Source organism: Anolis sagrei, chromosome 5 (genome assembly GCF_037176765.1).
Source record: "Anolis sagrei isolate rAnoSag1 chromosome 5, rAnoSag1.mat, whole genome shotgun sequence".
NCBI lineage: Eukaryota > Metazoa > Chordata > Lepidosauria > Squamata > Dactyloidae > Anolis > Anolis sagrei.
The window spans coordinates 181,360,078-181,373,572 of NC_090025.1; the positions used below are offsets into that span (position 1 = coordinate 181,360,078).

General features: G+C 39.5%; 1 protein-coding gene across 4 annotated transcripts in view; it reads left to right on the plus strand.

Annotated features, from left to right (window-relative positions):
- Positions 1 to 13,495, plus strand: part of PTPRO (protein tyrosine phosphatase receptor type O) — a 143,786-nt gene that overhangs the window by 79,532 nt on the left and 50,759 nt on the right. For all 4 annotated transcript variants that reach the window (XM_060776644.2, XM_060776646.2, XM_060776643.2 and 1 more), the window contains exons 3-7: positions 5,143 to 5,301; positions 7,031 to 7,183; positions 10,092 to 10,544; positions 12,131 to 12,292; positions 13,170 to 13,375. In XM_060776644.2, the coding sequence (XP_060632627.2) occupies positions 5,143 to 5,301; positions 7,031 to 7,183; positions 10,092 to 10,544; positions 12,131 to 12,292; positions 13,170 to 13,375 (1,133 nt within the window). The remainder of the gene's footprint in view (positions 1 to 5,142; positions 5,302 to 7,030; positions 7,184 to 10,091; positions 10,545 to 12,130; positions 12,293 to 13,169; positions 13,376 to 13,495) is intronic.

Genomic DNA, 13,495 nt, shown 5'->3' on the forward strand with positions numbered 1-13,495 from the left:
TCCATCCGAAAGGGGAAGATGACAACTTGGAAGTGATGAAGCTGTTCCCACAGCACATCTGTAGCGAGGAAGAGGGTAGTACCCACAATGACCATAAAAAAAAGAGATGCCATTATCACGATCATCCAAAGTCCTTATGAAAAGATGAAGAAGCGGAAGTACCAGTTGGAGTGATGCAACAGATGCCCAAAGAGCAGCCAAACCCTCCTTCTGTTCAACAGATCAGTTTAGAATCAGAACAGGAAGAGGTAGAGGATGGGGAGGACTCACATCCCAGGAAAAGGTAGATATTCAATTGTCTTGCCCACACCCTTTTCTTCAGATGCAGTCAAAGTCCCAAGAAGAGCACAACTGAGGAACATGCTCATTAAATTCAGCTGGAAATGTCCAGACACCTCTACTATAAAAGATAAAGAATATCAGCTCGCTCTTGAGAGCAACACTATTTCTAGCTCTCAAGCTCTTGGCTTGATTCCCATGTTCTTGATGGATTTATGTTTTCTGGATGACTTGGCAATGTGACTACAGATAACTGCTGAACATCTGGCTCTGTTCAACAGCATTCCTGACCTGCTTTATCTGTTGCTACTGACAACACGTTTTTAAATACAGGATCTTGGCTTCTGATGGCAGCTCACAGATGTTGAATACCAGACTTTGTTAAAACAAGGACAGGAAGGTATTGTGTGTCCACCCCAGTAGTATGTTATTTAGGAAATAGCTTGATCTGTGTCAAACCTCCTTCTGAGGTGCAAGTACAGCAGAGTGGTATCCTCTTCCTTCTTGGGGCACTTCTGGGAATGCCTTCCACTTGGGATGGGCATTCCCTGAGGCAGGAAAGCAAAGTTGTTGTTGTCACATCCTCCTCCTTATTTGGGGCAACAGAGACATGGGGCATTCAAAACAGAGGCTGGATGGCTGTCTGTCAGGGGTGATTTGAATGCAATATTCCTGCTTCTTGGCAGGGGATTGGACTGGATGGCCCATGAGGTCTCTTCCAACTCTTTGATTCTATGATTCTCTGCGTATAGAAAGATGCACAGCAGAAATTGTGCCAGGAGAGAAGGAAAGCACAACTTGCCAGTCCCATCATCTGAGGTAATGAATGCTTTGAGAATTTTAGAAGCACTTGCTTAGTTTCCATCTTATGAGGAGCTAAGAATGGAAGCATTCCTATTAATGGCCACTCTGCTCCATTTCTGGCAAGCATCCTCCCTCCCCCATCCAGTCCATCCTTAATTATAATATTTAGATTGTGGCCAGAATCACACTGCCCTCCAGATGGTGAACTGCAATTTGTAGCATCCCTTGCCATTTCGTGGTAAATTTAATGGAAGTCGTAGTTTAGTAACATCTGGAAAGCAGCATGATTCCCATCCTGATCTAGAGAAATCTTCAATTCCAAATTATTAAATTTGCTAGTTGTCTTATTATTTATTATCAAATGCTCCGATTAGTACAATATCATAGCCTAACTTGTTTCCATCAGACCATGTAATAATCTAATAAGGTTTTCTTATCAGATGGACTTCAACAAACTGGATACCTTAAAGTTTAGATGAAGAATGTATCCACACTGTAGAATTATTACAGTTTGACACCACTTTCATTGCCATGGCTCAATTCCATGCAACCATGGGAGTTATACTGTAGTTTTACAAGGTTTTTAGCCTTCTCTGCCTAAGAGTGCCTCACCAAAGTACAACTCACAGGACTCCATAGCATTGAGCCATGCCAGGTAAAGGGGTGTCAAATTGCATTAGTCCTATAGTGCAGATGCACCCTTAGTCCATTTTAGAGATGCGTTCAAGATTGACATAATGTCCCTTTCTGGAAAGCAATAGAAAAACTTGCAAGTAAAGCAGCACACTTATATTACTCTTCTTCCATCTAGAGGCTTATTATCACAGGCAGAACTAATAATAGTGCCAGGCCTGGGTCAAATCAATACTCTCTCCCCTCTCTTTTCCTCTCCTTCACTCCAACACCTCCCAGCTCAGTATTGATCTTGTTCCTTGTCATAGGGCTGGTCATACTGAACAAATAAGAATTATACGTTCACCCAGTTGGAAAAGACAACACACCATCTAATACAAGATGCTCTTTCCAGTGAGGGGTTGGAAGGGCAGGGACACACATTTGTTATTTTTCTGAGATGTGGAATTATGATAGTCCGTTTTAATGTATATAATTTATGCTAATGTGTTTTAACTGCATTGTACTCCATCTCGAACTATGAGAAGAGGTGGGTAATAAATAAAAATTGTTTTTGTTATTGTTATCATCATCATCATCATCATCATCATCATCATGCTTCAAGTCACTTCTTGTCACATCTGGTCTGAAACTTTAGATGTTCTTACTGCCTATTACAGGGGAAGCCATCTGATCCCTAATCCATCTGCAATACAGATGTGTGCTTTTCATATTAAGGATGGACAAGCATATCGAGTTATGAGGATTACCTGGGAAGGAATCCCACTGGAACATTGCAGCACACCCAAATACCCGGGAGTTACCCTGGACTGTGCTCTGACCTATAAGAAGCACAGCTTAAATATCAAGCAAAAAGTTGGTGCTAGAAACAATATCATATGAAAGCTGACTCCCACAACCTGGGGATCACAGTGAAGACACCTGCCCTTTCACTGCTACTCTGCTGCTGAGTATGCATACCCAGTGTGGAACACACCTCACCACGCTATAACAGTGGATGTGGCTTTTGATCAGACATGCCACATTGTCACAGGATGCCTATGCCCCAAACCACTGGAAAAAAATGTACTGTTTGGCCAGTATTGCACCACCTCACATCCGCTGGGAAGTAGCAGCTGATAATTAAAGGACCAAGGCAGTGACATCTCCAGCCTATCCTCTGTTCAGATGTCAGCCAGCACACCAATGCTTTAAATCACAAAATAGTTTTCTAAGCTCCATAGAGATACTCTCAGGAACACCTCAGCAAGCAAGAGTCCAAACGTGGCGGACTAAAACCCAAACCTCAAGCTATGGCTGATACTGAATGAGAGACACCCTCTGGGCACAAGAAGGCTGGGCAACTTGGAAGGTCCTGAACAGACTGCACTCTGGCACCACAAAATACAGAGCAAACCCATCTGTCAGGAGTGATTTGAATGCAGTATTCCAGCTTCTTGGCAGGGGGTTGGACTGGATGGCCCATGAGGTCTCTTCCAACTCTTTGATTCTATGATTCTTTGAAATGGGGCCACAAAGTGGAGTCCACAGCATGCAAGTGTGGAGAAGAGCAAACCACAGAACATCTATTACAATGCAGTCTGAACCCTGTTCACGTTTATTTCTTCCAGTGCCTGGAAGACTTTTGCCAACTAATCTCAATGGTTGTTGTTGTTGTTGTTGTTGTTGTTGTTGTTGTTGTTATGTTTATATTTATATTCTGCTTTCTTTAGAAATTTGGCACTTAAGATGGCTCACAATTTAAAAGAACAATATAATTAAATACATACAAAAGGTAAATATTAAGATAGAATTAAATAAATGACAATATTAAAACAATTCACATCTGATTTGAGTAAAATAATAAAATATAATTTTAAAAAAGGAGAAACTGTGAAAGAGAATTGCAAATTAGAGTGGAACTTCAGCTTCAGATTATAATTTTGAGCCCCTTAGACCCTTAGACTACTTCATTTCCCTCTTCAGCGGGGTGTGCAAAGGTAAATACAATTTCTCCTGGGTGTCAGCCAGAATAATTAGACTCCTTCTCTGACCCTGAAGGATGAGTGTAGAATTGTTTTCCTCCATAGTTACAAGGGCTTCTCTACATTGTTGTTCTTGTGTGCCATCAAGTAGTTTCCAAGGTGAACATATCACAGGCTTCTCTACATTGTTGTTCTTGTGCGCCATCAAGTAGTTTCCAAGGTGAACGTATCACAGACTTCTCTACATTCCTGTTTTTGTATGCCATAAAGTAGTTTCCAAGGTGAATGTATCACAGGCTTCTCTACATTGCTGTTCTTATATGCAGTGAAGTAGTTGCCAAGGTGAACATATCACAGGCTTTTCTGGGACTGAGAGTTTGTGACTTACCCAAGGTGACCCACTGAGTTCCCAAGGCAAGCAGGGAATCAAACTCTGGTCTCCAGAGTTTTAGTCCAATGCTCAAGCCACTACACCATGCACGCTATTCATTACTTTGTGTTGATTTGTTAACTGCTGCTGCTGTAAGGAAAATGTCAGGAAAGAGAGGCAGTTTGCAATGCCTTCCACTTAATCTAATCATCAGATAATTAAATCAAAAGATCAAGACCAAAATAAATTGGTAATAAAAACGAATACAGCTTCCGTCCATTATTAGATTTCTTCTAGGAAGAAGTAACAGGATAATGCAATTCACTCACTCTATAAAGTTGCCGTAATTAGAAAATTGCAATGTGATTATTATAGCCTACCTAAGGCATAATAAGAAAAAAAAAGTCCCCCCCCCCCCCGGTCTATTCACCCTAGTAGCATGTGGGAAATGGAATTAATCGCTGCTGCTCCCTTTACTTTCCAGCAACACAGAAATAGCCATCATGTAGGAATTGCTATATTGAAAAGGTGGTCAATGCATGCTCAGAATAGAATTCCATCATCCTCAACTTCTAAAGAAATGGCTTATGATGATCTAAGTTGCACTTACACCATTGTAATTCACTAACTGAATGCCAGGCACAGTTAAAAACAATACCCAGCAAAATGCAAGAAATTAAAAATCAGTACTGTTGAAAGAAGTATGATTAAAGAATCTTTTCTTGAGTTCCTAGGTCCTACTGTTTCTTTTACAGTGGTCACTTGGTGTTCAAAGCGGCTGCCTGCTGATGCCGACTTGTTTAATCTCTGCTGAGAATTGAGTTCAGACACTGTCCTTTTCATCAGAACCAGCCCACCTGTCTATTGCCAAGGGTAAAGGAATCAAGTCAATTGCAGGGGGTGTCTATGAATAAGCTCCACTTCACTGAAAGATTTGCCAAAGTTCATGTCATCAAGATCTGAGTGATACATCTGTCTTCTCAGATGATCATCCTATCTTTATAAAAGAACAATTTGATGTATGATGTATGGAGGAATAAAACATCCCCCTCTTTCTCTATTCTCTTCCTCTTCCTCTGTTTCCTTTTGAAGAACCTCTGCCTGTAACCAATGTTTCAATCTATGACTATAAACCATCACCTGAAACTGGAGTGTTGTTTGAAATCCAATATCCAGAGAAGTACAACGTTTTCAGCAGGGTGAATATAAGCTACTGGGAAGGAAAAGACTACCGGACGATGTTATACAAAGGTGGGTATGAAGTGAATTTCCTATACAAAGTTATTACTAAAGGTTGAGCATATCTTATCTGGAGTTCCAAAATCTGGAATGCTCAAAAATCCACAGTTGTTCATATGGGTGGTTGAGATAGTGACACATTTGTTTTCTGGTGGCTCCGTGTACACAAATTGTGCTTCATACACAACACTTTTTTTAACTTGGTATGAATTGATTTTGTAAAGCTCTGTTTTGAGTTTTGATGCCTCTGCACTACAGAAGTAATGCAGTTTGACACCACTTTCACAGCCATGGCTCAATATTATGGAATATTATGGAATCATTGGAGTTGTGGTTTGATGGGATATCCGTAGGGATACCAAGGTGCTTGTTTATAAAGCTATTGTTCCCCCAACCCTGTAATATGCCTGCAAAACGTAGACTATCTACAGACATCACATGCAACTCCTGGAATGATTCCATCAGTGTTGCCTCTGAAAAAAAATCTTGCAAATCTCCTGAGAAGACAGGCAGACAAATGTCAGTGTGCTAGAAGAAGCAAAGAACACCAGTATTGAAGTGATGGACTGGCCTCGTTATCTGAATGCCCGACCACCGTCTCCCAAAGCAGTTGCTCTACTCCGAGTTCAAGAATGGAAAATGGAATGCTGGAGGACAGGAAAAGAGATTTAAAAGTGGGCTCAAAGCCAACCTTAAAAACTGCAGCATAGACACAGAGAATTGGGAAGCCTTGGCCCTTGAACGCTCCAGCTGGAGGTCAGCTGTGATCAGCAGTGCTGTAGAATTTGAAGAGGCACAAATGGAGGGCGAAAGACCCCCTTCTGTCTGGAAACCTCACTGCAGGAAAACATGCAGGTCAAGAATAGGGCTTCACAGTCACCTACGTACCCACCTCCAGTACACCGAACTTGGAAGACAATGTTACTCAGTCAATGAGGGATCACCCTAAGTAAGTAAGTAAGGTTTGATGAGGAAGCAGCACTATGTGGCAGAGAAGGCTGCAGTCCTTGTGAAATGACAGCTTTCATGATTCCATAGCATTGAGCCATAGCGGTTAAAGTGATGTCAAGCTGTGTTAATTCTACAATGCAGAAACACTCCTGGACTGTGAAAAGGGCAAGGATACAAATATAAAACAACATCAAAAAGGTTGACAGGAGGGGGTAAATTAGCCTTTGGAAACCAACAGAGTTTCAGAAGAGAAATCAGGATTTCTACGTGAAATAAACAGTTCTGGTGCTACTCCACTCACTTCCTAGCTTGGATGGCACCTTGTTTTTTAATTATGAGTCTGCATCCAGCCACTAAATCCTTGACGTAACTTTAAGATGTCAGTTTCTGTGTCTGGTTGTTCCATTGTGGACATTTCCTGCAATTTCTCCCTTGGTAGTTTGGCCTGAAAAAAGCCCCTTGTGTACACTTAGTATCAAGGATGGAGGAGATGAAATCATCTGTCATTTGAAATGTTCAGTGTACATATTGCCAGTTGCAATTACTTTGCTAGCTTTCATGTTTATTTCCCTGTTTTTAATTCTTCTAAGTACTTTTGACAGTCAGAAAAGAAGAGAGCAGAGAATGGGGGAAAAGAGGAGAGGCAAAAAAAAATTAAAGGACATGAGGATGTTAACTTTTTTTTTAAAAGACAAGCCTTTAATACAGAGCCAAGTGGTACCTTCTAAAGAATGTGAATTTGAGTCTTTGTGTCCATTTAGCATGTACTATTTTGTTTACTTCTTCGTAGATTTTTTCAAAGGCAAAACTGTTTTCAATCACTGGCTGCCAGGAATATGTTATAGTAACATAACATTTCAGTTGGTATCTGAAGCAACATTCAACAAAAGCACGCTGGTGGAATATAGTGGGATTAAGCATGAACCAACACAGCATCGTACAGGTAAAAATGAGAAATGTATTCAGGTACAGCAAATTAATTTGAGTGCTTTTCAAAGGGGGAGTGTCATGTTTAATTGCTATAAAGGAGCAATGAGTTTTGGTACATCTTTAAAATGAACTAATTATGATAGATTATTATAATTGGAGGGATATAAAGCCACAAATTTTTCAAAGTAACTATCCAAGGTCTTGAACCTATTTTGGAGATAGAGTTCAATACCTCAGGTAGTTCCTTTAAGTTCAGGCCAAAACCTGGAAGGAATTCATTTGCCCCACCGTAATGAAAGACACCAAGCATCCCTGGGGGTGAGAACATATTGAAACAAAGTGCACTATAGTAAAATGAAAGTGACAATTATGTTATTAAGATCAGCCATTAATAAACCTGATAATGGTGGATCAAACATCCTTACATATTTTTTACATAGCTACCATGCATTACATGTGTAATAATAAGCATCTGGCATTGATACAAACATCTTCTCAGCAGGGTTTTATAAAATTATCACTGGTCATACATAAACCTGCTTCAACACCCTGTGTAATAAATGCAGTTTGCTCAACAACCAACATCCTGAATCAAACATTTGGTGACAAACTCTGCACTGTCCCATGATAACTCTCATCTTTTTCAATGAATTTGTACATGTAATTAAAAACTTGTCAGGATACCAATATCCATTTTATGAGGCAGGAAAAAGGCTGTTTTTGCAGTCCTGTTTGTGTTGCACTTCCACCACTGACAATTTGACATTGCCAACTTCATTGTTAATGTGCTGCCCTGCATCAAAATCTCATTAGGGCTTAGACTAGCTTCCTCATTCTTATCCTTCCTTTTTTTCTGTTTATTTCCTGTTTTCCTTGTTCTATTCTGACTTCCTTTTTGTGTGTAAAAATGATGGCAACAAATTCAGTGACAGTTCAACTCCTGTCATAGATTCCTAGAGGTCCAGTGCAAACCTCTCTAGCTCCTCCCATCTCCGATCTAGTACAATATTATGTTATTGTTGACAGCTGACAAAATATTTCCAAAAAGCTATTGTGTCCCATCAATTTAGCCCAAATTAGTAGGAGCTTGTGGCTTCTTTGCTATTGGAGTGGTGAATATGCTCCAGCTATTACTCTGCCCAGAGTACAAAATCCTACCCTCAAAATAGGCTCAGTACCATGGATAGCTCCTTTAAATTTGGAATTGATTTGCTCTCCCAGTCCCTAGCCACCACAGCATCCGTTGCATCTTCTTTTGTGGAACTCAAAGTGGCCTCCATGTCCAGAAAGATAGGAAAGAGGGTTACACTTGTTTTATTTTCACAGTATTCTTGTGAGGTAGGTACCTGACCCAAATTGTTTCCCAGTGTGTTTAATGGTTGGGTAGGAACTGTTAAACCAGGGAGACTTTGCTCTTAGACTGGAACTTGGAAAAGTTATTTGTTTTGGATTACAACTCCCAGAATTTATCAGCCATGGGTGCAGAGGTTGTTGACTTTATAGTCCAAAAAGTAACTCTCCTAAGATTCATCTATGCCTAATAGACTATCCATGATGCCCCAGTTTGAAAGGCACTTTTGCACAATGAGATCTATATTGGCCAGTCTGGCAAAGCAGTTTGCTTCTAGGAGCTATCTCATATGCTGACATATTTAAAGGAAGACAAGTTACCCTTCATTATGCTCTAGGCCATTTATATCAGATTGCAGACAAATGATATTATGCTGCATTTCCTCCCACTCCCCCATTCTCTTGCACTTGATCAGTTTATGCCTTGAAGCATGAAGACTTAGACTTCAAAAATACACAATAGGCCTTGACAGGATAGCTGTGTTATACGAATTGAAAATGACATTTGGGCAAAGTCTGGAACTTATTTTAATTCCATTTTGGAAGCATGCCCAAGTACTTCTTCTTAATCTTATAGGGCAGTAGGCCAGGCAGTTGTACTCCAACAGAGGGCATGCATGCTTCCTTCCTTATTTCTCAGGTTGCTTTTTTGAGGCTAAATTCAGTAAAAGCTTGGATGGAAGTGAGAATAGCCAATAGTTGGACTACAATTACCAACATCCTTCAATGCTAGGTGTTCTGCCTAGGACTGATGAGATTTGTAGTCCCATCATCAGATGCAAAAATGGGCAACAACACACATGAAAGAAAATAAGTATTTTATATTAGTACCTCTATTTTCTACTTACAAAAGCAACCTTTCTAAGAAATGTTGCTTATATTATGAGACTTATTTTTTTATTTTTAAAAACTCAACAGAATTTTTTTTAGTATGAACCTAGAAATTTCTCAGCATGTGTAGAGCTACTGACACTAGCTCTACATCTGATATAGTCAGCTGGCTGCTGGATTATTTCTCTGTCCATTGGGACAATCAGTTTTAATGAAAGATGAAAAAAGCTTTATCATGGTCACAATGCAGTTTAATTTGTGTTAAATCACTGCATTTATCAAAATCCTACTTACTTCCTCAGAATTCCTTTAATGCTTTTCTGAAGGAAGACCTAACAACCTGTGGCCAGGATTTTATTTTAGATAAAACTGAATGATCATTATAGAATCTCAGTAACCACATCATCATTCCCAAAATACCTTCACCATGATTTGGATGTGGGTTGATTAAGCTGAAAGCTGCTGTATTTTGGTTCAGAGCCTAGCCAACTGGGATTTCCATCAGGGAAATCAGTAGAGGAGAAATATTTTAGCTGGAGAAGTAAAAAATATGAAGATCATCAACACCATTTTAGTTGTTATTAATTCAGTAAAGGTTGGTCAGCTCATCAAAAATACTCATCCAGTTTTGCAAATCTCTGTTGTATTCTTCTAGCTACCAACCCACATATCGTGATTGGGTGAACTGATTCCTATTGAAAGTGGTTTTTTAAAAATAAACTTGTTTCTTTCTTTTCCAGTTCCTTACCCTCCTCGAAACATTTCTGTGCGTATCGTACATATGAACCTCAATGAGAACTGGGAAGAACACAGTGGGGATTTCCCAGAAGAATCCTTTCTGGAAAACCAGAATGCTATGGGACAGGAAAACATTCCCCATGTTGAAGATGATCTACCAGTGCTCCCAACAATGAACACTTCTTATACATGGCCTGAATATCACTATAACAGCAGCGATTATGAAACCACGTCTCAGCCAGATTGGTGGATTAATGAACTGGACTCCCCAGAGAATGAGGATGAGTTTGTCAATGCAGTGCCAACAGATTATGAAAACATTAACCCAACTGCTGAATTTGGGACACCTTTGCCTAAGCCTTCTTCATTCCTCCCAGTGCAAATGGTGCTGAGCTGGTTGCCCCCAAAACCACCCACAGCATTTGATGGCTTCCATATTCATATTGAAAGAGAAGGTAAGGTTCAGAAAAGGTGGCTGTCATGTAAGTGATAGGTGGTCAGTCTGCTTTGGCTTTTAGTTGAAATTTTTAGGAGCTATCCAAGGTACCAAATCTAGTTGGAGAATAAGGAGCCATTACCTTGAATAGCCCATTTGAGGCACAGATTTAACATCCCACTGACATGGAAGCCACCAGCTGCCACTGGGCAGTAGAACAGCATCTGCTGTATAGTAGCAGGCATTTTGGGGAGAAGCAAAGCTTGCTGTAATCTTTGGTAAACCCTGATTCATTGACCTCATTGTCATTTCTCTGTGCACACACCTGTTCACTACCATGAAGCAAAGTAAAGAAGCTTCCCAGGATTAATGAGCTAAGGAGTAGTGGCATGGTGGGGAGATCTCATACAACAGAGCACATGAGCTTTTGTGACTTGCAAATATGACCTGCTGCCTTCAAGTACTACAAGTGCTGAGTTTTCTGGCTCACCTCTTGATTCAGTTAAAAGCCATGGTGGATTATGAGCTATAGTCTTCGCTCTTTTTAAGAAAAAAATAAAGCAGTATATACATATATACATGCTTGGTGTAGGGTTAGCATCTATGGTCCGAAGCCTAAGCTGAGATTTATGTCTTTGTTTCTGCTCTGCTTTAGGCAGCAAAGTGTCTTCAGCCACTCCTAAGCAGATATGCTCTCACAGTTGTTTACCACAGGTGGAAGCCTTCTGCCTACCTGCACTTTAAGGGAAATTGTCTTAATTAAACTATCTGTAAAATATGATTGATTTGGTTCTGTCATGAGAACTAATTTCTTGGGTTTTTTTGTTAGATTTTACTAATTTTATTTGTGAAGTTGTATTTGATCTATTAGTTTAAATAAATGAAAAGGTGATTTCATATTATTCATTATTTGAAATAGTATTAATATTCTTAGTATTCTAATAGTATTCTAAACTAGCATATATCCCCAACCACATGAATTATAGTAGTTTTAAAATATGATATATGAACTACTTCATATTTAAATTGTGGTACCAATAGTTATTTGTCCTATCTTCTCACATGTTCTTCATGGAAGCAAAGGGAGTGACTTGGAGCTGTTGAATATTGTAACATATTCTTGGACATGCCCTTTATCATTTTTCCCAAATGTCTTCCCCCTCATCTTTTAACATTGGGAAGACTTTTCCACTCCTACATAGCAAGGAAAAGAGACACAATCAGTTTTGTTATTTTTCACTTTAGTGCTCACATTAACACTTCCATTAATGTGTTGTATATTTATTTGCTTTTACGTTACATGGCATTGAATTATTGCCAGACTGGAAGCCATCTGTGTCCCCTTTGGAGTGAGATACAGTGAGGTAAAATGTAGTAAATAAACAAGCACTTTCCTGGAATTTCCTGGAACATTCCATTCTTTTTTTCTATTTTTGGCTTTGGTGCATTGTTAACTCTGTGAATGATTTGATATAACCAAATCAATCAATTCCTGGCTTCTATAGTCCATTTGATGTTAGGTCACCCAGTAATAATCACTACAACTGTAGCTAGAAATCCTGTAAAATTCAGCCCATTCACATATTTTTCCTTTTCTTGATTTAGAGAACTTCACTGAATTCCTAACAGTGGGTGAGGACATCCATGAATTTGTTGCCGATCTGAAAGAACCAGGGAAATACATGGTATCTGTTACGACGTTTAGTTCGTCTGGGTCATGTGAAGTTCGAGAAAGCCGATTAGCCAAAAGACTCAGTTTTTATATTAGTAAGTCACTATGTGATCATCTTATACATGAGCAATATACATCCTAAAGCAAGAGTGGAGAGTATATGTCCATCCAGATGCTGTCAAACTATAATTTCCAGCATTCCTTATCTCGGCCGCCAGGGGTGATGGAATTTGCAGTTTCACAATATCAAAAATGCTGTGCCTTTCCCATTAATGTCTTCATTTTTTGCTTTCTGGGTTAAATTGAAGGTGAATGTGTTGCATCCAGACAGACATTGAAATCAGCTATACCAGTAGTTCTTAACCAGTGGTCTGTCAGCCGTCCACAATGTCCTCAAGGACAATGTGCAAAGGCTTCAAGAAATGTTATAAGATTAATAATAATAATAATAATAATAATAATAGGATCAAATATTATGAGTGTGTGAATCAAATATTATAATAAAACTGTCAGAATTTACTTATTTCTCCCTCCTCTCCAAATCTGAAGATCGTTGATGAGCAACTTCAAATAAATATTAGATGCACTTTAGGGTTTTAAATCTGGAGTTGAGGTCCACAGCAACAGAAGGTCCTTCGAGGAATCTATAGAAAAGGAAAGGTCTACACAGTTATTTGGCAGTTAGTCCCACTGAAATCGATTAAGCTTACGTGTGAATAGACACTTACCATAAGTACCATGTAAATAAATGGGATATGTTGATTAAGACCTGTTGGTTTTAATGGGCACCAAATGCTTTGTCTTGATCCAACACCAATATGCAAAGCCTGGGGAAAAAATGCTTGTTGAACCTCAACTCTTAGAATTCCAGCATGGCCAGAAAAAGTAATTTTTCAGGCCCTATGAATTTGATTACCAATGAGAGGGTGTGTCTTTGAAGATGATTTCTATCTGCTTCTGATATCATTTTAGGCCCTACAGGGGAATGGATAGAGGAACTAACTGAGAAACCTCAGAATGTCATGGCAACTGTGCTAAGCTCAACCACTGCCTTACTCTCATGGACAACATCATCACGGGAACCCAGCAACAGCAACAATACCATTGTATCTGTTATATCACTGACATGCCAAAAACAGAAGGAGAGCCAACGACTTGAAAAGCATTATTGCACTGAGGTGAGAAACAGAACTGCCTTGGTTGGATCAGTTTGATGGGATAAGTTTTGACTTAGGCCCCATCCACACAGCTGAACAAAATTCCACATAATCTGCTTTGAACTGGAGTATATGGCAGTG